We start from the raw sequence: 24,175 nt of genomic DNA, 5'->3' as shown, positions 1-24,175 counted from the left end.
GGCGAAATTACTTTGAATAGCGCGCTTCTCACCACCCTTGCCGACACATCCTTACCAGTGAAAAACTATTGTGTTGTTTCGAACGATTTGCTGCTACCGCCTTGGTACGTATCCCTGTCAATTTCGCTGCTGCCAACCTTTCATCGTTTGACGCGCAAGTCCAGCCACTTACGTCGAGCTGCGCAAAGAAAGATGTACCACGCTCTGTCGTGAGAGTAGTGAATGGCGCCTCAAATTTGTGGGCTTTCAATTGTTCTTGAGTCCCTGCTGTTCTCCCGCGCGATATGAAGCTCGCTGAATTTGACGAGATTACTTACAGCTCCATTACAGTTCTAAGCGAGGAGGAGCAGTCTCATACTAGCGATCCCCACCGAAGCACTTCGGAAGAGCAGATCCTACGGATGATCAAGGCGCTGCCCTCACATGAGCGTCACGCTCTCGCACAAGTTTGGAAGGCGACAAGCAGGCTTCACTCCCGCGTTCTCGTGCTCGCCACAGAATTGACACCGGATCTGCGCACCCCATTCGGCAAAAGCCTTACCGCGTTTCTTCAACAGAGAGGACAGTTATTGCTGAACAGGTGAAAGACATGCTGCGGAAAAGTGTTGTTCAAGAGTCCTCTAATCCGTGGGCAGCACCAGTAATCTTAGTAAAGACGAAGGATGGATCGTGGCGGTTTTGCGTTGATTACAGGAAACTGAATGCGGTCACCAAAAAGGATGTGTATTCGCTTCCTAGAATTGATGTCATCGATTGTCTACATTCCGCTGCCTACATTTCATCACTGGATTTGCGATCAGGGTATTAGCAGATACCCATACACCCAGACGATAAGGAGAAAACGGCCTTCGTGACACCAGACGGTCTTTATGAATTTAACGTTATGCCGTTCGGCCTTTGTAACACGCCAGCAACATTCGAACGATTCATGGATACTATCCTCCGATGACTTAAATGGGAAATTTGTTTGTGCTACCTCGATGATGTGGTGATTTTTGGCAGCACATTGAGTGAGCATAACAGCCGTCTCATTCTTGTTCTGGATTGTGTCAAACAAGCCGGCTTGATCCTAAATTCCAAGAAATGTCGTTTCGGGGAAACCGAGACGTTAGTACTTGGGCATCTTGTCGACAAAAACGGTGTGAGGCCAGATCCACGGAAGATTGAGGCAGTCAGCTCTTTCGAAGCACCGAAGTCAGTGCGGGAGTTGAGGAGTTTCTTAGGCCTGTGCTCGTATTTTCGTCGCTTCGTCCCAAGATTCGCCGACGTGGTGTACCCCCTAACATGTCCTCTCCAAAAAGCCGTCCCTTTCAACTGGACATCGGCTTGCGACGACGCGTTCCGCCAGCTAAAATTTCTGCTAATATCAGGGCCCATATTGCGTCACTTCGATGCATCCGCACCTACGGAAGTGCACGCTGATGCCAGTGGCATCGGCATCGGTGCTGTGCTAGTCCAACGTCATCAAGGAGCTGAACACGTTGTGGCTTATGCTAGTCGCTCTTTGACCAAGGCGGAACGCAATTACACTGTGACCGAGCAAGAATGCTTGGCAGCTGTTTTTGCTGTCCACAAATTTCGGCCTTATATCTACGGACGCCCGTTCACTATCGTTACTGACCAACACGCGTTATGCTGGTTGGTGAATCTCCGTGACCCGAGTGGACGACTGGCACGTTGGGCTCTTCAACTGCAGGAGTACGACTTCGTTATTTCCTACATGTCCAGGCGTCGCCACGCAGATGCGGACTGTCTCCCCCGCCTTCCTCTGACGACGACGGAGTGTGACGAAGACAATTTTGATGACTGTATTGCGCCCATTTCTTCTACGTTCCCAGACTCGAAGACTTTCAAAGCAGCTGAGCAGGAAAATGATATTAGTTTGGAACCTCTATTTGCGGCCGCATCGCGTCCTGGAGCCACTGCTCGATTTTGTGTCCGTGACGGCCTGCTTTACAAGACCACTTATTCGGCTAAAGGCGCACGCTTCCTTCTGGTGGTGCCGCAGAGTTTGCGAACGGACATAGTGAGAGCCATGCACGACGATGTGACCTCTGGCCATCTAGGATTCATCAGAACTTTGAACCGGACACAGGAGCGTTTTTACTGGCCCAGAATGCGGGACACAGTCAAGCACTACGTCGCCAGTTGCGAACAATGTCAACGCTACAAGCGCCCTACGACCGCTCCGCCAGGTCTTCTCTAACCTCTGCCGCCGCCTCGCCGGCCATTTGAACAAGTGGGTTTCTATCTCCTGGGCCCATTTCCCCGATCATCTAACGACAACCGATGGGTGATCGTATGTGTCGACCATCTGACCCGTTACGCGGAAACGGCGGCAGTACCGTCTTCAACAGCTGCGTCCGTTGCAACGTTTTTGCTTCGATTCACTATTCTTCGACATGGTCCCCCCCGTATCATCGTTAGTGATCGCGGTCGTCAGTTCGTTGCGGACGCCGTAGAAGAACTGCTTCGTCTCTGCAGTTCGCAGTTCCGTCATTCAACGCCTTATCACCCTCAGACAAATGGGCTTGTAGAACGTACGAACAGAACTCTAACGAACATGCTGGCCATGTACGTATCTTCCGATCACAAGGACTGGGATGACGTACTCCCCTTCATCACCTACGCTTATAATACTGCAAAGCATGGCACGACCGATTACAGTCCTTTTTATCTCCTTTACCTCCTTACCTTTACCTCTCCTAACACCGACCCATTTGCGATCCATTTGGAGTATATGAGCACAAACACATTTTCGCTTGAGGAATCGTCGTGCTTTATTGAAAAAAATTCGGGTGGCCGCGCATCACTACGACAGCGCGCCGGCGAGGAGGCATAATGTCATTTCTGACTCGGCGCTTAGGTTCATTAACTGCGCCGTGAGGTGCCTTCTTCCCACAGTAAGTGAAGCTTCACGAAACCAAAGTTTTGCGATAGCCGGTGCACGGTACAGAAGAATACGCGCGTAGATCCGGCCTACGTGCGACCATGGGGAACAGCCGTTTGATGAGTTCGCAGGCGTACGTTCTGTGGAGCCTTGCCGACTCTTGCAGCGCATTCCGCTAACCTTCACTTTCCTGCGCTTCTCGCGCGCACAAATAAGATATGCCTGCGGTAGGGAGGATTCATTCCTTGAGTCAAAGCAGCCGCTTCTTCCCCATCTTCCAGGATGAAGCGTCGGCTGGCAGGCGCACGGTGCCGAGGGCAGCAAAATGCACACATTCTGCGTAACGCTCTATCAGCACGTGTATTCAGGTACACCTGTGCAGGTGTGCATGAGCCTCGAACGCGCTGTGCTTAAAAGACTTTGTGCTGTCGCGAGTACTGCGAGGAACAAGCAACAGTTAAGCAACATGTGCTTTAATATGCACAAAAGCAAGTTCTTACTGAACACGAACAATGCATTCGTAACGTACATTCTACGTGCCGCAAATGCACCATATGCGCTGTCAAAAGCAGGAATCACTGACCTGCAAGGCGTTCATTGTACAGATTCTGAAACGCATCGGTTTCGGCCTTCGATGGCACGTTAGCGAGGGCAAAATTTCCCACGGATATATTCCTTCGTCCGTTGCCATTGCCGTGGCGCGGTACATTGCGTACAGCGTTGCATGCGCGTCCATTTGACGAACTTTAGTTCCTCCTGTCCCACTTGGCCACAGCAACATCCGGGAGAGCACGGTCCAGATAACGCAGCGCAAGAAAACACGGAGACCAAGGCAAACCTGCCCACACGGCGCCTTTGCCACGATACGAAACCTATGGAGCAACACGTGCGAGCGCACAGAACCAAAACAAAGCCGCCATTGTGGCTCGAAAGGCGTGACCGCTACAGCAAAGAAATAAAAAATCAGAAAAAGAAAGACAAACGTACTACGTCACTTCCTCCACACTTTTCTCCTAGCGCGCGGAGGGGGTAGGGCCTCTCCTCAGTTTCCTTCCTCCATGGCTGGTGCAGTCTCGGGACGCCATCTTGACTTCACCATCAATCTCGTCCCTTAAATAAAGCCGGCTTAACATTAACCGTAACAATATATATATACACCATAGGAATCTGCTCATTCCTGCCGGTCATACGCTCGATGACATGCTCCTTGAAGTGGCACTGGCGCACGACTAATGCGGTTGAAACATTTTGTCAGCACGGCGAAGGACATGCTCACGCCTATCGGGAAGTTACGGGTATCAGCGCATCGAAACGACTGACATTTTCGCCCCTGGCTTACATGTTTGTAGCCGAACTTACAATGCGGTGCAAAACAAGTGGTGCCCCTCCGGTTCTTCTGTGCAAAAACACTTTCACTCCGTCCCGGAGTCTCACGAGCTTGGTATTCATGAACATCATCCGCAGTCTTCATTTCGCTTCTTAAACGGTTAAGGAAAAACAGCAACTCGGAGAATTATCCTGACGGCGAGCGCAGCCGTGCCGTCAGCATGTTAACAGACGATATAAATGACCACTTTTGAAAATTACTCATTGCAAAGACACATCACACTTTCATGCGCTGCCTCAACAGAATATAACAATTTTCTTTCAGGTCTTACGGTGAAACCGAATGACTTGAAACATAACAGGAGCGCAATAACAACGCACTCAGTAGCAGACGGCGCGCGCTCCTCGACAGGCCTCTGACCGCAGCGCCACTTCAGGTTTCAGATGCGGAGAAGCAGTAATGAACCTTCTAGTAACTACGCCGGTGCCATTATGGCCGTATTTCTCTTTCTCTTTGCTGTTATTCTTTTTTTCTGTGTTTCCATATACCTATTGCCTTCGTTTATCTATATACCAATGTATTTATATTTTTTTACCCGAGATCACGTTAGAGAAATTACGAGCGCCTTGATACGGCTGAGCTGAGAAATACAGACATGTACAACTGTTTGTGACCTCCAAAGATGGCGCCACGCACTGTTTCTTTCGCGGCCGGAAATTGTTGAGAGTTGATCTCAGCGGTGGCAGCGGGGGGAGTCCATCAATAGGGAAGCTGTCAAGGATACGCAATTCTAAAAGTTATATCATGAACAAAGCATTGTAGAGAAAGTTTTCGCGCCGAGCCAAGCCTCTGACCGCGATCGTCGATCTGCAATTCCCTCTTATGTGAGTACCAGCTACTCTTCGTATCTAGTTCGAGAGCACCCCTCTCTGCGCGCACTCACGCCTTTCTGCATTCGCCTCCGAAGCAGTCATTCGTTTCACCTGTGTTGAAAAGCACTGACAAACGGCGCGCTCGTCGGCAGACTGGGTTATCTCTTGGCTCAGCGAAAGCATCCACTGTAAATGAGCAAATCATTCGCCTAATCATATCCACGCGCCTCATTTTCGATATGGGAGGTCGCGTCTGTCACGGAGGTCAGAACCATGCCGCCTGCGGGTGAATGTTTGGCTGCGCTTTGTTGCGGGCTGGCGGTCCTATCGCAGCCACTGTTGGTGACGGCCGCCAACACCTTCCTTTTCAACCGTTGATGAGAAGAACTGTGGAGAAAGGCTACGCCATTTTCCCCCTGTGTAAGTGGTATTCCCAAACCTGTCGGTTTCTGGGAGAACATATTCTCGGGAGACGATGAGTCAGTCGGCTGCGATTTTTGTCCGAACGAACACCTCGAATGGTGCCTTCGAACGCAAGTCCGTGGTAGTTTGTGTGGAGAAACATAGGCATTGCCCGAAGAAGAGCTTTGTGTTGAGAGCGGGGCAAGGAACGAGGTCTTTCTCTTGCCGCGAGTGTAACACTAGATTTAAATGCCATCTTGATTACTGTTGCTTCCCGTTAGCTTTGAACCTTTGTGAAGCGCAGCTGATTAGCGCCTAAAATATGAGGCTTGAGTTTAAATTGGACACCCGTCCATCATGCGCTGCTTACTGCCCTCGCAGTGCACATCATAAGTAACGCATTGGTGAAAACTGCAAGACTTGCGGTCTGGTGGTTTAATTGCTTCTTAAATTCACTCCCACACACGCAGATAAAGTGCTAACATGTCCATGTTTGCGACATTCTTTCATTTATCGAAGTTGCTTTCTTCTCTCAGAAATATATTATTGCGATATCTTGATGCGTCAGTATAATGCTCAACCTTTTCTTGTGTGTTAGGTCAAACTTAACATACAGCGCCCTATTTGGCATGTCCGAGAGCCATCATAGGGTCAAGCACTTGGAAGTGCCTGGGCAAACGCATTTATTCAGTGGTCATGATGCCTCCCCCGATTTCACAGAAAGCGAAATAAAAGAGTTGTGACACATGCTCATGTGAGTATGGACTGTTACTGTTTTTTTAAACAGTGCCGATGTGCAGCTACTATTACACAAACCATCAAAGAAATCAGCTTGGGAGAAGCAAACAGTGCATTAATACACAAAATACAAAAGGTTTATGGTGCAGCAAAATGGCTACTTCATGACTGGAGTAATTGTGGCCGGTAATGAGTAACAAACATTGCTTATTGCTACATTGTTAAACTGCTAAGTGGGGACAGCTGGGCTATTTGGCTGTGATTAGTATTATGAAACAACATTCCAGTGCACATTATGGACAAGCGGAGAAGGGTAACCGGCATTCTTGTTGTGCTTCTCTGCTTGTCCGCGTTTATTTGTGTGCTGGAATGATGCTTTATATTGTTAGACGAGCTGGATGGCTTGCCTGTACAATGCCGTTCCCTGATCTGTCTCTGGTAGTCTGTGTTCGGGTAAGCCAGGGTCTCCTCTGCAGTCTGCTTGGCTTGCTTGCTGCTTGCGACGCTGCGCTCAGTGGAGGCCACAACGACATCATATGGCACTTGACGCAGTTGCAACATTACAGAGAACATCAGTGCAGGGGCTATGCTGCACCTAGCTCACAAAATTGGTGTACAATCGCTGCTACCTTCAGCGACAAGTGATTGTTTTCTAAGCAAGCTCTGTGGCCAAATGTGCAAAGAAACTTCACTTGCAAATGGTATGGAAAGCTCCACTTTGTATGTGATAGACAACATGCAATTCACCATAACTGTAAAACCAGCTGCACAATAGAAACAATAATTCCTAGACCTTGGGCTGGCACGACCTACGCTAAATGCTTGTACAAGATAGGCAAAACGGAGACTGCTCTGTGCTCGTGTGAATTGGCTAAAGAAGACATAGAACATATTCTATTGCAAATCTTGTGACACTTGTTATAAGAGGCTACTTGCAAAGCTACAGGTTCTGGATCGGAGGCCAATATTACTGGATAACATCCTGGGTGCATGGCCATTGGAAACTTTCCAAAACAGTACAACATGCACTTTAGTAGAGATGTGTGAATCGGGGTATCAAACCAAAACTCATCCAAAAACTGGGAAAAAACATGGTTTTTGCGGCTCGAACTGGAACTGAATTGGAATGTTTGGATATTTTTCACTCCGAAGGGAAGCTGAAAAGAAAAATAATGGTTTTCAGTTCAGACTAGCCACCTCTTCGGGAGCTTTTCATCGATGCATTGTTTGCACTTGTGACTCATCTATCTACCTCATTTTTAAATACATACAATATTCCCCTGAATATTGGAGTAGTAGTACCATTAGTACAGATTTCAACGTATCAAGGGGGGGGGGGGGAGTGCAGACATTATTAATGCACTCATAAGCGTTTGAATCTGATGACTGTTGATTAGCTTTCCATTAGCTGGAGACCTATGTGACCATCAAAATAAACAATCCTTCCCAGCCTGGTGGGGCCTTTTAATTGCAGAAGTTGAAGAACTTGAATAGAAATGACATATTGCTTCTGACACATGCTTTGCTTCTGTGATGTGATAATGAAATCGAAGCTTTTGTTACCGAATGTCCCGGATCGTTGCAAATGTTTCATTTATAATAAATGGGTATGACCTTCCTTCTTGGTGGCGATGTCCTTTGGAGAAATGCGAAAAAAAATGTGAACTAGCATAGGCTAAGTTTAAATATTGTGGACAAGGATGTCTCGCAGAAAGATTCTGCGACAATCCAGAAACTCCTTCCTGTACTGTGGCTGCCCTCTCAAAATCTTCCATTGCTGAACACTTGCATGACACAGGGCTCCAGGTAAACTGCTCGTAGTCTTGCGTTGGTGCTGGGTAGAGGCTGTGCACTGAAGGGAGAAAACACCTGCATGCTTTCCAATATCGCACCTCGAGCAGCTCATCCAATGTGACAACTGTGTCTCGTCCAATATGACAAGAAGTCTTCCCGTTGGAAAATAGTGCCAGCCTCACAGGTATCAGAGCTGTGCACTCTCCTTGCAGCAGACTTTGGCAGCTCTTCCATGTTCTTGCTGACTAGGATCCGGGGAATGAATTCATAAAGCCTTTCAATTGTCAGTGCATCAGTGCCACTGGCTGACCGCTGTCACTGTTCAGTATCAGGATCGGCTCAAGCTTTCTCTTACGATCAATTCTAGTGCAAGAACATATTGTGAATAAGGGCCCAGGGCCCGTATGCACAAGACCTCTTTGTTAGTGCCAATTAACAGGCAGTTCAGCAATAAGGAAAAAAAAAAATTTTGGTGGGCCTTTGGCTGAACATAATGTCAACGAAGTGAGCCATTGGGCAAGAGAGTGTATATAGTCGCATCCTACTCCCTATCCTCATCATCAGTTCTCTTTCCCTCAATAAATGCTTTGCTTCACATAGATTCCAGCATTGGTGTTGGATCTGCATTATTCTTTTCTAACCCACCAATGATACTTGCGGCCTACACGTGGCATCATTCCATGCAGCTTAGCAGTAGCATCGACCATTTTAGCAAATAAATTTATTCACTTTTCCTGCAATTATTCTTTGGTTATAGAAATGAACTTGAGCTGATTTGAATAATTATTTTTTTGCTCCGCAGTTGAACTGTAACTGAAGTTTTCGCTGAACCAGAACAAAAACTGGAATGAACAGTGTCGTTTCGGCACCCTGGCTTGAATACCCAGCACCTCCACCACATATGTTGTGGGGTTTATTTACGCTAAGGGCACATTCACACCGGCGACTTGAGGAGGTTGCGCGACCAGTCGCAAATGGTCGCAAACGGTCGCCTTTCTCGAAAAGCGACCATTTTGGGCGAGTCGCTCTCTGTGCGATTTTTCAGTCGCGCGACCGTGGTCGCAAAACTGATAAACCAATCAGCGGCGCACCGGAAGTGTTCTTTCGTGTGTCTACATCCGGCCTCCTCCGGCGTCGCATTCAAATTCAGCGTAGATTCCGAGAGTTCTCGCTGAGAACGATAATCTCCGGGATTGCGACTTGCGGGTCGCGCTCAGCCGGGCTTGCCGGTGTGAACATCAGTCGCCTTCGGTCACTTTTTGATTGCGAGTCGCAAATGGTCGCGCGACCTCTTCAAGTCGCCGGTGTGAATGTGCCCTAAGGGACATGGTGAGCACGAGGCAGTCTGAAAGTAACAGTAAGCAGAAGCTTCCCTCTTGTGGCTAGGGTCAGCACAGTGGCTTCAATCTTCTTCACTACAGTACATTATTTTGAAAGACAAGCACAGAAAATGACATTAACATGCTAATGCCTTAAATTTTAATGCCATTTGCGTGATGCCACACAGACAAACCTAATGTTGTTTGCCTTAATGTCATCCGTTATCTAATGTGTTCACCAGTGCTCACTTGGCTCGACTCCATAGCTTGCGCAGTGCAGTATAATTGAAGTGTTTGAAACACTCTATACTATGTAAGAAATAATTTATTTATTTTATTTATTTATGATACCCTTAGGGCCAAAGGCATTACAGAGGGGAGTGGTGTTAATATACAAGCAAAACGTACAAGAAAAATACAATATTCGCTCATCATACAATGTTAGCTATATCATTGGAAAAATTACGTAAAATATTAGCACAATAACATGAAAAAACAACATTACAAATACCTTGTTTATACATTGTTGGCTAGAAAATTTCGGAAGTGATGGTTATCAGTGATAGATACGGCATCAGAAGGAAGGTAATTCCAATCGCGACTAGTCCTGGGCAAAAAGGAGTGAAAGAAATGCTTAGTGTTGCAAATGTCAATACCAACTTTGTGGCTGTGATCGATGCGATGGGATCGGTAATGAGGCCTAGAGATAAATTGGTCGCGCAAAACAGGATGATAGTACAACTTATGAAAAAGAGTTAGTCTGGAAATTTGGCGGCGCGCAGACAGGGATGGGAGAGCAAGATTAGACTTCATGGCAGTAATACTAGCAGTTCTATTGTAGTTGCACAAAATAAACCTAACGGAGTTATTTTGAACAAGTTCTAGCGCCGTTACAAGCTTGTCCTGACTTGGATCCCATATCGAGCATGCGTATTCCTGCTTGGAACGTATTAGTGTTTTATACAGCAATAGTTTAAGTGACGATGGCGCTCTAAGAAAGTTACGACGTAGGTAACCTAACATGCGGTTTGCGCTGCTAACTATATGTTCAATATGAATGTTCCAGGTTAAGTTAGTGGTAATGTGAATGCCAAGGTATTTGTACGAGATGACTGATTCTAATTGAACATTGTTAAGGTAAAAAGGAGATATGGAGGTCTTAGTGCGGGAAATGTGCATTGTTTTACATTTGCTAGTGTTAAGTTCCATGAGCCACGTTTTGGACCAAGTAGCAACTGCATCTAGATCGGACTGTAAGTGGGTAGTGTCATTAACAGTTCTTATTTTGCGAAAGATAACACAGTCGTCAGCAAATAAAAGAACGTTAGATTTTAAGAGAGGCGCCAAGTCATTGATATAGATAAGAAACAAAAGTGGTCCAAGAACCGATCCCTGCGGAACGCCTGAAGAAACGTGACTAAAAGCAGAGCAGCACTGATTCGCGACAACAAACTGTGAACGATTTGTAAGAAAAAATTCAATCCATTTTAACAAACCAGTGTCTAAATTTAGTTGATTTAGTTTATGAAGCAGTAATCTATGTGAGACCTTGTCAAACGCTTTTGAAAAATCTAAGAATAAGCAAACGGCATGAGATGATCGATCTAAGATTTGGTGCAACGCGTGAGTAAAGCACATAAGTTGCGTTTCACATGAATATGTTTTGCGAAAGCCGTGTTGAGCCGCGCTAAAAAATGAGTTTGATTCCAGAAAGTTAACCAAGTTAGTGCAGATTACGTGTTCTAGTATTTTACAACAGTTACTGGTGAGAGAAATAGGGCGATAACTACAAGGAAAGCTTTTATTGCCTGATTTGAAGATTGGAATCACCTTTCCTATTTTCCATTTTTCGGGGAGCGTACCCGTGTCCAAGGATTGTTGGAATATTTTTGTTAATATAATAGAGCAGTAGGTACTGGTGTTTTTCAAAAATTTGGTGTTAATACCGTCGAAGCCAGGAGAGGACGAGTTGTTTAACCCGTAGATAAGCTTAGCGACACCAGATACGTCGATTCGTACTGAAGGCATAAGCCCCGTTTACATGAATGCGACAGTGGCGCATCGCATTTCCAAGCGCATTTGGGAAAGGTGATGCGACGCCGTTTACATGTAGCGCCTTAACTGTCGCAAAAACGTAGCGCCACGATGTGTCGTATAAGTGAAGTGCAACCGACTTCCGGTGCAACTGGTTTCCGGTTGTGGGCCGAGTGCACGTTGGTGGTTGAGTGCCGAGAAATAGACAGTTTTAGTTTAGCGTACGCAACTTATAGCGTACGCTATACGCTATAGTGTAGCGGACGCGAAGCAGCGCACGTTTTTTGCAGCTTTAGCTGGCCAGCGAGATCTTCGGATCTCGGAGGCCATTAGTCGTCGTTGCGGCTACTTTCCGACTATAGCGATAGGTAGCGCTGACATCTAGAATGTTTCTTTCATTAGGCTTCGCCTCGTTCGAAACGAGAAGCGATCTCGAAAACACCACAAGGTTATCCATATTACCCTGTCGTCGAAGCGGCCTGAGACTAAGCGAAAGCCGTTTACACATTCATTTGCTGCGAACGAAGTGCATTTTACAAAAGCAACGCCAAATTCATTTCGAAGCGGGCAGCCGGGACCGCCGCCATGTTGTTTGGCAATTCCTTCCCATCATTCCTAATGCGACGATCCCGCGTTTACATGCTCCGCGAGAGTCGACTCGCGCCCGTAAATCTACCCTCGCCTGGCGCATTAATGCGATGCGCCTTTCTAGCGCATTACTGCTGTTTACATGAATGTGATGCGCTAGAAATGCGATGCGATGCGACACTGTCGCATTCATGTAAACGCGGCTATAGCTACGTAGTTGAACGCTTGTGTCAGGGGTAATTCATTTGAAGAAGCAGAGGAAAAATTCTGTACAAATGTGTGATTAAGAAGGGTCGCACAAAGATTGTTGGGTACGGGTTCGTCAGAAGAATCATGTAAGGTGATAGTGTCGTGTGGTGGAGGGTTAATGGTGCGCCAAAATTTCTTTACGTTAGAGGATAGCATCGACGGAAGCACAGTAGATAAATAGTTTTCTCTGGCGTCTCTAGTGGCTGCAAGATAAGCGTCAGATGCAGCCTTGTGCGCATCCCAACGTAAATTGGAAGGTGAGAGCCTGGCTGCGCGATAAAGAAGTTTTTTCTTGTAGGATAGCCGTTTTAAATGATTGTTATACCATGGTGCCTGCGAATGGGTGGTGATGACTCGCTTTGGAATGTATTTTTTTATTAGTTCATGCGCTTTAGTTTCGAATGCGTCCCAATTAGCGTGCACTGAGTTATTGTCGAAGTTATGCAAGAAGATGTCTATGAATGCATGGAGTTCAGTATTGATTGCGTCAAAGTTTGCTCTGTTGTAGTCAAAAATAGTTTTGCGTTGTTTTGAGCGTTTTGGCGCGGTTGTTTCGATGTGAAAGTTTAGCAGTAGGTGGTCACTAATTCCATGATAGCAAGTAACATCAGAGAGAAGATCAGGGGTAGTTGTTAGAATTAAGTCAAGCGTGTGGGGTGCAGTAGCGGATAATCTGGTTGGTTCGGAAACAGTTTGGGTTAACGAAAATGCAGAACATATATCTAAAAATTCTAGTGATTCGGTTGAGTACGGAGTTAAAGTAGGAGGGTTCGTATTCCATATTATATTAGGGAAGTTGAAATCCCCTAAAAGTATGATGGGTGACGTGGGAAACCGAGTGTAAATTGTATTAAGGACGTCATGCAGTTCATTTAAAAAACAGGAAGCGGAAGAAGGGGGTCTATAGCACACGCCAAAAATGAGTTTACGATGGTCAATTTTTACTGATGCCCAGACAATTTCAAGGTATGTGCTAACTGATATGCTCGATGAAGGAATATCATTTAAAATCGCAAGTAGTATGCGCCCACCTCGAGACGTAGTGCGGTCGCATCGGTATATGTTAAAATGTGAGGCTTCATGAAAGATTTCACAATCTTGTACGTCAGGAAAGAGCCAAGTTTCCGTAAGAGCAACAATGTGCACAGAGCAGGAATCTATCGCCGATGACAACGAATCATGTTTGTTGACGACGCTGCGTGCATTGGTGTACATGATAGACAGTTGTGCGAATGGCCGTCCAGCACCCCTCTCGCCTTCCTAGGGCATAGCATTTGCAGTGTTAGTGACGGGCTCATGCCGCTCAGTGCGTTCATTGGTTTTAATTTCTTCGATGCTATCCGTCAGTGTGTTGTAAGTGTAGCGTTTCTTATTAACAATGACCTTATTGTAGCTGAGTAGAAAGGATGGGGAACCAGGAAGGTTTTTGGCGAATTCGGTTAGTTTTTTTCGTGTGACACGGGTGGCGGGCGAGAAATCTTCAGATACTGTTACATTTTTTTATTTCAACAGCTTGCGTGCAGAAAGTAGCTGTTCCTTGGTTTTAAGGTTCACAAGCTTCACAATAACGGGACGGCATTTGTTCGGTGATAGAGTGCCCAGACGATGCGCACGTTCAATTGAACCAGCTGGAAATGAATCTACGACTTTACTTAGTACTTCAATTATTTTGTTTCCGTTTCTTGCCATGTTTCCTTCGCATCAGGCAAACCATAAAATTAGGTTATTTCTTCGTGACCGATCTTCCATTTTGTCAACACGTGACTGCAAGAGGTTGTTCTGTACAGCCAGCAAGTCAGTAGTTGACTGTATATGTGTAATACATAACTTTCAACTACAATGCTCCTGCAAGGCATTGTACTTGGTGAACTTCGTCATGTCAGGATTGGAACAGCTTCCACAAATCAAGCGCCATTTTGATTTTGGGCTTCGGATTTGACTTGGAATGGCCAAAGTTGCTATGGTCGGTTACAGTGTTGTAAAAGACAGCAACAAACTCAAGCTAATGGCACTATAGTATGCTTGCTTTTATGATTCACTATTCACAAAGGCATAAAGTAAACTTCCATATGCATATTTAATTTTTATTTAGTATCTTAAATTTGCTGACTTCAGAAAATGCTGTCATCGACGTCACCACATCAAGTGTCATTAAATTTGGACGTCTCGCAGCTCTGCCCCAAAAAAATGCCATTCGAGAACTTACGGCATTAACGAACGAATGTTATTTCTTGTGACTGTGTGGCATGTGTATAAATCTTATTATTGTAATTTGATCACAAAATTATAATTGTAGAAGTCCATCTTTTGCACATAGTCACATATTTGCATTTCTCTAATCGTGTTCCTCTGGCTTTCTTGTGTGCATTCGGGAGCATGGTGTTCCCTACCAATGGATGTCATCTTCACTTCAACATGAACATTTGAGTTTTGTGAACTGGCCATTCTAAACACCTTTCTTTTTTTGTTTGTGTGGTGTGTATGGGTACCTTAATTAATGCTGTAAACTGTTGCAGCCATAGTCTTTTCTTGAAACCTTGTTTGAGCACAGATATTGATGGTAAAATGAGGAGTAGCTGGTGCAGTGTAATGGGGACCAACGTCTCTTAGATAATTGTAAAAAGAAAACAGTAAGTTGGAGGTATGCGAATACGAGTGCGAGCAAAAGTATACTGACTACAGAACGCAAAAAAAACTAAATGTTTATTGATTAACAAGCCTAAACACAGGCTGGAAAGTTCACAATGCCAAGTTCGGACTGCAGTTCTCAATTTCAAGTTGCATTCACAGGCAGAGGAAAAAAATTGGCTTAATCGTGCAATCCCTGGTCCGCATACTTTTTCTCACAGGTGTACTTGTTTAGTGTAGAAATATTTACTATGAGTATTTTTTGTTTGACTTTTGTGGTTATGCAGCTACCACCGAATGTACAGGGTTGCTTCAGTTATTGGCTCCTTCCTGCTATGGAAATGAGCCCACCCATGTACTCTACCGACCGTCACGCATTGTAAACCAATCAAGCAATGGGCTTAAGCTTTATGCTTGTCTCTCCATTTACAAGCTTACTGTGCAGCTGAATGCACTTCCAAAGAGTTTGGTGTGTATTGAAATATGTCTAATTTGTGTATTGCTAGCTTTGCTCTTTTAGTCTTATTTTTCTACTCCTATGAGCATAAAAATATACCATTATACCATGTTTGACTGCACGATGATCTCTTCTTAATACTTGCAGATTATAGTGGAAGTGGTAGATTACGGTATGAATGGTTGTCATCAAACCAATTTTTATGGAGTGCTGCAAATGTGTCTACTCTGCAATGGGACTGCTTTAGCCAGAGCTGCTTGTGCGAAGATCAGCTGAACAGTCAAAAAACATTGAGGAGAAGACTAGTCTTTGTGACAATAGTTATCTTGGGCTGAGACCACTTGTTTCGTTTTCTGCGAGCTGTACCCAGGATTTTTTTTTTTTGGGGGGGGGGGGGGGAAGGGAGGTGTTGTGTGTAGAACGGTTGCCATTTTGAAAGATATATACTGGCTTATTTTCGTCTGTGAATCGAGCACATCGCGTATGTGTAATAATTAGAGGGTACATTTAAATTAGTTGTACGTAGATAAGTAAAAAAAAAATGGTGTTAAATTCTGGTTAAGAGGAAGCTTTAGCTCGGGCCCAACTCCGACGCGGCCTATTCAAATACATGTAAAACGCAAGAACGTTTTTATGAGATAACCCCTGGACCGATTTTGATGAAATTTGTTGCATTTGAAAGAAAACGTTAAATTCTAGTGACTGTGGAAGCGGAATTTCGATTTAGGGCTTGAATTTTCTTAAAACGATTTTCAAATATTTGACCGTTTGAAAAAAATAGAAGCACGAAATTTACAAATTCATAGATCTGCATAAGGAATTGATATTGTGGTTCTGTAAATGGCATCCATTAGATCATTCAAAGCGGACAAATTCAATATGTCATTTTACATCTTACGTGAATTTATTACGTTGGTTACAACGGTTTTGCAAAAGTTGTATTTCTCTATGATTAAATTTTTTTTATATTCATGTGTAACATATCAATTTTGTCTGTTTTGGATGTACTACTAGATGCAATTCACAGAACTGTATTATCATTTTTAGTGGTTGAGTTACAGAGTTGTAAACTTGATAGTTTCGTTTTTCGAAAATTTTTGATTTTCGCCAATTTTTAATAAAAAATTGATGACCTAACTCGAAAATTCGAAACCAACAGTCACTAGATTTTAAGTTTTTCTTTTAAATGCAACAAACCTCGTCAAATTTGGTGCAGTGGTTGCCGAAAAAAACGAATTCTCCTTTAAATGTATTTAGATAGGAGCACACGAGCTAAAGCTTCCTCTTAAGGCAAGAAATAAAAGGTTGGACTATAATGCCACCGAGGCCGGGGACACTGCAGCCTGTGTTTCATGAACGAAAACTGCCTTTGCCCCGCCATTACTGTGTGCCGTGGCTATACATGTATACTAGAAGTTCTGAGCAAGATAGTTTTCCGCAGTCACCGCAATATGTTTCTCGCTGCAGTTCCGAACGCTAGTTGCAATTTCTATGTAGATGGAGGCATGCACTTATCGCACATGGTGATGTTAGAGCTAATTATATTTTGTTTGCATTTTGTTGGGCATGCGGACCCATTATTTGTGTACATGTTAAGCGTTTCGCAAGGTTCTGTTTGTTTTTGACATGTTACCGATCCCTGTTTAGCGACCCCTCCTCACATAATTACACAGTGTAACTGCGATACAAGAAAGGTAAGAATGTTTAGAAGCAAATAAACCAAGTAGCCCGGCACTCGGATCTTTTTGTTATTGTTCGCACATTCTGCTTGCTGAGAAGTTTTGTTGGCATTGTGGAAGGCATAGAAAGGTTGCAGCTTGTAATGGACTCTTGAAACATTGAGAGCAGTTTAAACGAGAAAGTTCTTCCTTCTTGGGACTTGCAAAAGTCTGTGAAGACCGAGGTCACTTGAATTTCTCAATAGATGCTGAGCAGTGCTAGTCTGGTCAATCTGTTTATTTAATATGATTCCGAAGGCAGCTCGTCAGCTTTCTCATTGTAGAGAAAGTCCGTTCTGGGGTCGGCGTGGACACAGGTAATGTTGCCAAGATAGAAAGCAGGCTGTGAATGTTAGCAAAGAAGTTTCGGTTACACATCCATAAGGCCTGCAAAGTGCAAGATGGGAGATCCTTTTCTTTGATTTGGCAGCATTTGTTCATCAATTCTGCCTGGATGGCATCAGCCAAAGGAATGTCGCCAAGGTAAAACTTCACTGCATCATCAATAGCAGAAAGGCTAGCTGATGCGCTAAATTTCTGCAGCAGCATGTTAAACCCAACCATAACCTTCCTATGGGCATCAAACCGGTCTCTTAATGGATTTTTGAAGTCTGCCAGCAAAGGCAAATACACATTTCTCCAGTAGTGTTCTCCGGCAGTAGCAGAAGGTACATTGCTTCTTTGCTTCTGCCTTCCAGTGATGCGTGTTAGGGCCATCTCAGCATTTGTGATTTGCAGCAAAGGGAGCGACTTCTGAGAAGTTTTATTGAATTCTGTTTTGGCACTCTCCCTTTTTCTGGAAAGAACGTGTCGGGCAAGGGATTTCAGTGATGTGGTGGGGAAGGGCGTTCCAGTTTGATGCTGTGCAGGAAAAAAAAAGAAAAAGTAGTTGTATGGGAGCGTGGCCATAAGACTCGTAATGGTGCCCAGTTCGTAGCGATATGCATGCGGGTGGTGTGATATATTGCTCATGAATTAGGGAACTGTAAAAGAACTGAAAGGCTGGCTGTAGCGTGGCGACATGCGAGGGGCTGTAGAGATTTTGCTCTTAAGGATGATGCGCTTACGTCATGAGTAGGATGAATGGATGTACCTTACGACGCAGTTTTGAAAGGACTCGAGCGCATTAACAAGATAGATTTGATATGGATTCCAGATGGGTGATGCGTATTCAACTTCCGGTCTGATGAGGGATTTGAAAGCTAGGAGTTTTACGTCCTGCGGGGTGTCACACAAGTGTTGTCTTCTGAAGCCAAAATTCTGTTAGCTGATGAAAGTATGTTGGAAATATGCGTACCCCAACTGAGATCATGAGAAAGTGTGACGCCCAAGTACTTAAATGATTCCACTGATTCTATGGGAACGTATACTGTTGTGTTAGAGGACAGGAAAGGGTTACGGCACTGGGTAAAAGATATATGTTTACATTTGTTGAGATTAGGAGTCATCAGCCAATGTTCGCTCCAAGACTGCACATTGTTAAGACTTTGTTGTAAGGTGTTTTTGTGAGTAGCATTAGAAACTGGATGGTAAATCACGCAGTCATCGGCGAAAATTCGTATCTTGCAAGATACGTGTTGGAATAAATAATTAATATAAATTAAAAAGAGAAGAGGACCGAGAAGTGATCCCTGAGGCACACCAGAAGTTACAGGGAGAAGAGTGGATGATTTGTCATTTATAGAAATGAATTGGTAGCGATCAGTAAGGAATGCTTCGAGCCATCCGAGTACATCACTGTGTAAGTTCAAAGAAGAAAGCTTTAGTAGTAAGTGGCAGTGAGAAACTTTGTCAAAGGCCTTTTCATAGTCCAGAAATATAGCGTCGATTTGTTGGTTAGAGTCAAGGTGGCATGCAAGTCATGCAGAAACAAAGCTAGTTGCGTTTCGGTAGATGATGATTTGGGATTTTTATGGCGCAGCAGCCGTGCAGACTATAATGTGCCAAACACAGGAAGAGAAACCCTTGCGGAACCCATGCTGTGCCCAGTGAAAAAAATTGATTGGCACCCAAATGATTCATGATCAAGGAGTAGATGACATGTTCCATGATTTTGCACGGAAGGCTAGTTAGAGAGATGGGTCAATAATTTAGCTGTGTGTTCATATTACCAGACTTGTAGATGGGAACGACCTTACCCACCTTCCAGTCGTGAGGCATGAAACCTGTAGAAAGTGACTGCGAGAATATAAGACACAAAAATGAAGAAATATATTGTATTTTTTAACAGTTTAGAGTTTATACCATCTATACCTGCTGAGGATGAAAGTTTAAGGTTTTCAATTATGCGCAAAGCACCATCAAGATAAAACACCACGCTCGGAATGCTAGAAGCTATGTTGCAGGGGACATTAGACAACGGAAGATTATTTTCATTAGAGAATACTGACAAAAATGCATTGTTAAATATTAGTGTGCATTCAGCTTCAGGCATGATCTCCCCCGTATCATTAACAAGAGTTATAGTGCGCGCGTTGCCTGGGTTGATAACTTTCCAAAATTTCTTGGGGTTGTCTGTTAACATTTTAGGTAAGTCATTATTGAAAAGGACAATTTGGCATTGCGGACAGCTCGTAAGTATTCTCTCTCAGTGGCGTAATATTTATCCCATGAAGTTGGGCTTGGTTCTGCTTGACATTACGAAAAAGTCTTTTTTTCTTATTTTCCAACCTCTTCAAGTTGTTATTAAACCAGGGGTTCTGATGATTCGCACGGAATCTTATTTTCGGAGTATACTTGTTTGCTAGTTCATTCATCTTATTTTTAAACAGTTCCCAGTTGTCTTGAACAGATCGTTCATTGAATGACATTTCAAAGACTGGAAAAAGGTGCACAATTCTTCATATATAGCTTTGAGGTTTGCTTTTTGATATAGGTTGTTAGTTTCACTGGAAAGAACACGCGGTGCTGGGGCAAAGTCAAATGTGGCATGAATTACACTGCGGTCGCTGATAGGACGAAGGTAGGTAACCGATGATAAGGTCTCAGGATGGTTAGTAAGTATAAGGTTCGAAATGTTTGCGCAGTCGTGCCTTACGCGTGTAATGTTAAAGAAAAGAGGTCAGTAGAGATCTGGAATGAAACAATAAACTCTGGCTTCCTGATGGCACAGTTGAGAAGCCTTTGATGAAGTATCAGGTGACAAGCCCTCTTCTTTCAAATATTCGAGACATTGGACAATGGGCATGCACAGCTCCAGAAAACGCTGAAGTGCATCACGACTTTCCACCTGCCTTGTCGCCTTGTCTGGCAAAAGAAGAGAGCTGATTTTATTTCTTGTGTAGAGTTTTCTACTTTATCTTGCGGCTGGTTTGTCCTCTGTGGTGAAGCCCTCGCAAATGCACAGGTTGCAGATGCAGTTCGCAAACAGTTGCGAATGCTGGGGAGTTTGCATGCGTGAAGCAGAACAAGGTTAAATGAGTGGGAGCTACAATGCACGCACAACGCTTTGGGTGCGGTTTGACAAATGAAGGCTTGAACACCGTTTTGGGTGGCCGCTCATTGACGCTGCATCATCGTATGCTTGCCCACAAAGTAGGTTCAGGTAAAAGCCATCACCCCTAAGGCTGTTCAAGATTGTGCTCGCCAGTGCCTTGCTAGTGAGATTTTACACGGGAACGAAATCTGCAAAATTCTTTTAGCATGGGTAGTTTTAAAGTGTCGTGTTTGACGTGCCTTACACAGGGCAATGTGCGCAGTGTGAGATATATTAGTGGTGTCGTCACCTAGAACTATAAAAGATGAACCTGAGTTGATGTTGTTAGCCATCTCTCTTTGTACGATTTTACCATAGAGGGTGACCAACTCACTTTGAATTTTCCGGCTCGTGTGCAGGGGATTTGCCGGAGAGGTTTCACTACGAGCTCTCAAGGCGGCATCTCCACCTTTGACCCTTATCCTAAGCAGTGCGCAGAAATTTCATTTCTCAATGGCAGCACTTGAGGCATATTTATTGGAGCAGAGTCGTCCGTGCCGCAAAGCGGCACTTTATTAATTTATTTACACTGTCGATCCCTTCAGGGATCATAACAGGATGGGCATTTACATAGTTATCTTACAATGTAACAATAATAATTAGCACAATATTAAGATTACACATAATAGACAGGCAATTAGCAAAGGCAATCAATATAGTAGGCAGAAAAATAACAAATACATTGTGATAATGTTACGAAAAAGCAAGAGGTAATCAAAAAGGTGGACACTTAACAAAGGTGAACAAAATGGTAGGCATTAATTACACAATAACACATAGCAGTAAATTTAAGAGTAACAAGGGGTAATGAGATAGTCTGTCCAATACCAATGGTGGTAGGTAATAATTACAACAGAAAAAGAGGTAAACATTCTGCATAGATAAACAATAGTACTCAGTAATGGCAAGTGATACAAGTTATAAAAGTGAAATATACACAAGAGGTAGTAATCCATAAGATACATTTAAGGTGTCATTAAAGAAATTGGGATTATGTACACAATAAAACGAAATAAAATAAAATGGCACAGAAATAAATTGTGACACAGTTACGTCATAATTGTGAAGCATGCAGTTCATTTTTGGCTAATGTTGAAAAGGTAAATAAGGTTGGGCTGTATGTTATACTAGGGTCCAGCTTATTCCATTCACATGTCATTAAAAAGAAAAACGATTGCTTATGACTTTCCGTATGAAATGGGTGTTCGTTTAATGATAGTGAATGTTTAGGGCGGGTGAGTCGTGTTTGTCCTATAGATAAGCATTTTCAACTGTCTATTTTTAATTCATTAATAATAAGTTGACACATAATTTTTAATTGCCCAAGCTTGGCTCAATTATGTAAGGTCAGTTTGCCAGCCTGTTTTAGCAATTCTGTGGGTGAGTCTGTTAACCTATATTTATTGTAAATATACCTTAGTGCCTTCCTTTGAATTGCTTCTAGTTTGTTAACGAGTTCTTTGGTGAAAGTAAACCAAACAACATTAGCATATTCTAATACAGATCTGTCAAATGTGTTATATGCTAGTAGTCTTGTGTTTGGGGGTGCTAGTCTGAGACGTCTGTTTAGGAAAAACAACTTATTTTTGTGCAGTCGAGGTAACGTTGTTAACATGGTGCTCCCATCTGAAATCGTGTGCTAATGTTAAGCCAAAGTACTTGTACTCCTTCACTTTGTTAAGTGTGGCATTACTTATAATGTAGGTAAATTCTGATCTGATCTTTTTTCTTGTAATCAATAAAATAGCAGATTTTTTAAAGTTTAAAGTCATTTTCCACTTGTTACACCATTTGTATACAATTGACAAAGCGTTGTTCAAGGCCACATCGTTGTTATAAAAATTGATTTACCTGATACAGAACACAATCATCAGCAAAAAGTCTAACATTGACTGGAATATTAGAAGGCAGCTCATTAATGTATATGAGAAATAAAACTGGAGCTGGAGCACTTCCTTGTGGAACTCCGGATCTTAAGCTAGATTTTACGGAATATTGCTGGTTAACTTCTACAAACTGAGTGTGGTTAGTAAGGTAGTCTTTGATCCAGTTTTTAATAGCGCCCTTTCCCAAGGTAAGTTGGAGCTTATAAGTTAATTTCTTATGTGTTACGCAATCGAAAGCTTTTGAAAAATCTAGAAAGATTAGAACGATTTGTTTCTGTAGGTCAATACTTAAAGGGACCCTGAAACGATTTTGACGATTTTCTACAAACGTACTGAGTCGTTAGAGTAGGTCCTTCTGATCATTAATTGACACATCTAAGTGCTCTGCGTAAAGCGTGTAATTTATTATAAGGTTTTAAAAATGCACATCGCTGCCGATCGCAGCGCACTGCTCGGCGGAATTTTAAGCCGCCCCTACCCATATGACCGAAATCACCCATATGACGTCAGTGGGGCGAGCTATCCGATTGGCTGACCAGGGCGCGTGATCGAGAATTTTTCCAACTTTATGGTAAACAAATGATCTTCGTAATAGTTGGAATGTTAGTTAATTTGTTTTTATAAAAAGAAAGTAGCATAAAGAGAATGCACAAGAACAATTTTTCAGTACACTTAAGCACTTCCGGCACACAAGTGTCGTCTGCTTGTGTTACAACGTACTCCATTTTGACGAGAGCTCCGCGGTCAGAGTCGGTCTCAGTCTTTTCGCTAGCACTATGTTTCGACTTTGTTGCCTTGTGGACTGCAAACTTAGCGACTGGCAATATGTCAAGCTGCGACATCGTGTCCCTCTGCAAGGCAGTATACAAGCGAACTGGCTGCTGCGCATCGGACTGCCGGATCGGCGCCAGGATTTGAGCGTTTGTGGCCGTCACTTTACACCGGAAGATTACTAACACAATAGCGTTTCGCGAGTCCGTTATTAGGGCAAACGCAAACGCAAGCGCAAGGGGACAGGGTCTGGCCGCTTGACTGTGCCGGGATGAGCCACGATATGAGCAGAAGGGCAAATGTGAATGGTCTGCATGGTGCAGCCACCTGGTGGCACAGAGCTCAACCATACACAGTAGCAGCAACGAAGTGTATTCTTCTTTGCTGCTGGTGTGTATATTTAGCAGAAGTGTAATCATCAACACGTTGTTTTTATAAATGTTTAAAATGTTTTACACTTGGTTAGAGCAATATTAGCGCTTTGTTTGACTGGTTAAGCGCTGCGCCAGCAAGTTTCTGGACCGTGCAGAGCGATCAGGCTGCTCACGTACGTCTACGCTAAAGTTCCTTCATCAGCTTGAGTTTATGCCTCCAGTCATTTGCCGAAATGACCAGCTTGCCTGTGGTTACCGGAATACCGGACATGTTCGGCGCTACAACAGAATGCTCGCAACGCACGCTGCTTCGATAGCTCTCGGTCGACGGCCAAGCGGCTAGCGTAGAGGTCTCGCGCGGGAGGGGGCGTGCTCCAAAACAACCGGAAGTGAACGATGTGATGTCGCATCGTGACGCTGAACCAGTGAAGGCGGAGCTTAGCGCCGCTCGCTCGGCGAGCGAGTTGAGGAGGAAAAGCATAGCTAGGGAGGAGGGTAACTTCTAATCGCTTGCAGCTCCATTAATACGTAACGCTTCACTTAAATTGTGGTGAGAATGTTCTACTTAAGCTGTACCCTACGCGCCTCCAAAATTTATCCAAACCGTTTCAGGGGCCCTTTAACGATACATCGTGGACAAGCTCACTTAGTTG

The 24,175-nt window shown here is 44.0% G+C and overlaps 1 protein-coding gene and 1 long non-coding RNA gene across 7 annotated transcripts in view; one reads left to right on the top strand and one right to left on the bottom strand.

The window, feature by feature from the left end:
- LOC135921236 (uncharacterized) overlaps nucleotides 1-24,175 on the bottom strand; it is a 227,896-nt gene that overhangs the window by 104,824 nt on the left and 98,897 nt on the right. The window contains exon 4 of one of the 2 annotated variants that reach the window (XR_011511264.1): nucleotides 20,322-20,395. The exons of the other annotated variant lie outside the window; for it this stretch is intronic. This is a non-coding gene — a long non-coding RNA (uncharacterized lncRNA). Of the gene's footprint in view, nucleotides 1-20,321; nucleotides 20,396-24,175 lie in introns of those variants that run through there. 2 annotated transcript variants of the gene reach the window in all.
- Nucleotides 4,878-24,175, top strand: part of pico — a 263,380-nt gene continuing 244,082 nt past the window's right edge. For 3 of the 5 annotated variants that reach the window (XM_070531483.1, XM_070531481.1, XM_070531482.1), the window contains exon 1: nucleotides 4,879-5,101. Coding sequence is in view for 1 of the 5 variants with exons in the window: in XM_070531479.1 (XP_070387580.1) it covers nucleotides 5,100-5,101 (2 nt within the window). In the remaining 4 variants the exon portion in view is untranslated. Of the gene's footprint in view, nucleotides 5,102-24,175 lie in introns of all 5 variants that reach the window. The other 2 variants (XM_070531479.1, XM_070531478.1) reach the window with 1 other exon arrangement.

This window comes from Dermacentor albipictus, chromosome 1, assembly GCF_038994185.2.
Source record: "Dermacentor albipictus isolate Rhodes 1998 colony chromosome 1, USDA_Dalb.pri_finalv2, whole genome shotgun sequence".
Lineage (NCBI taxonomy): Eukaryota > Metazoa > Arthropoda > Arachnida > Ixodida > Ixodidae > Dermacentor > Dermacentor albipictus.
Note: the sequence above shows the minus strand (reverse complement) of the source record. Positions and strands in the feature narration are given on the sequence as shown.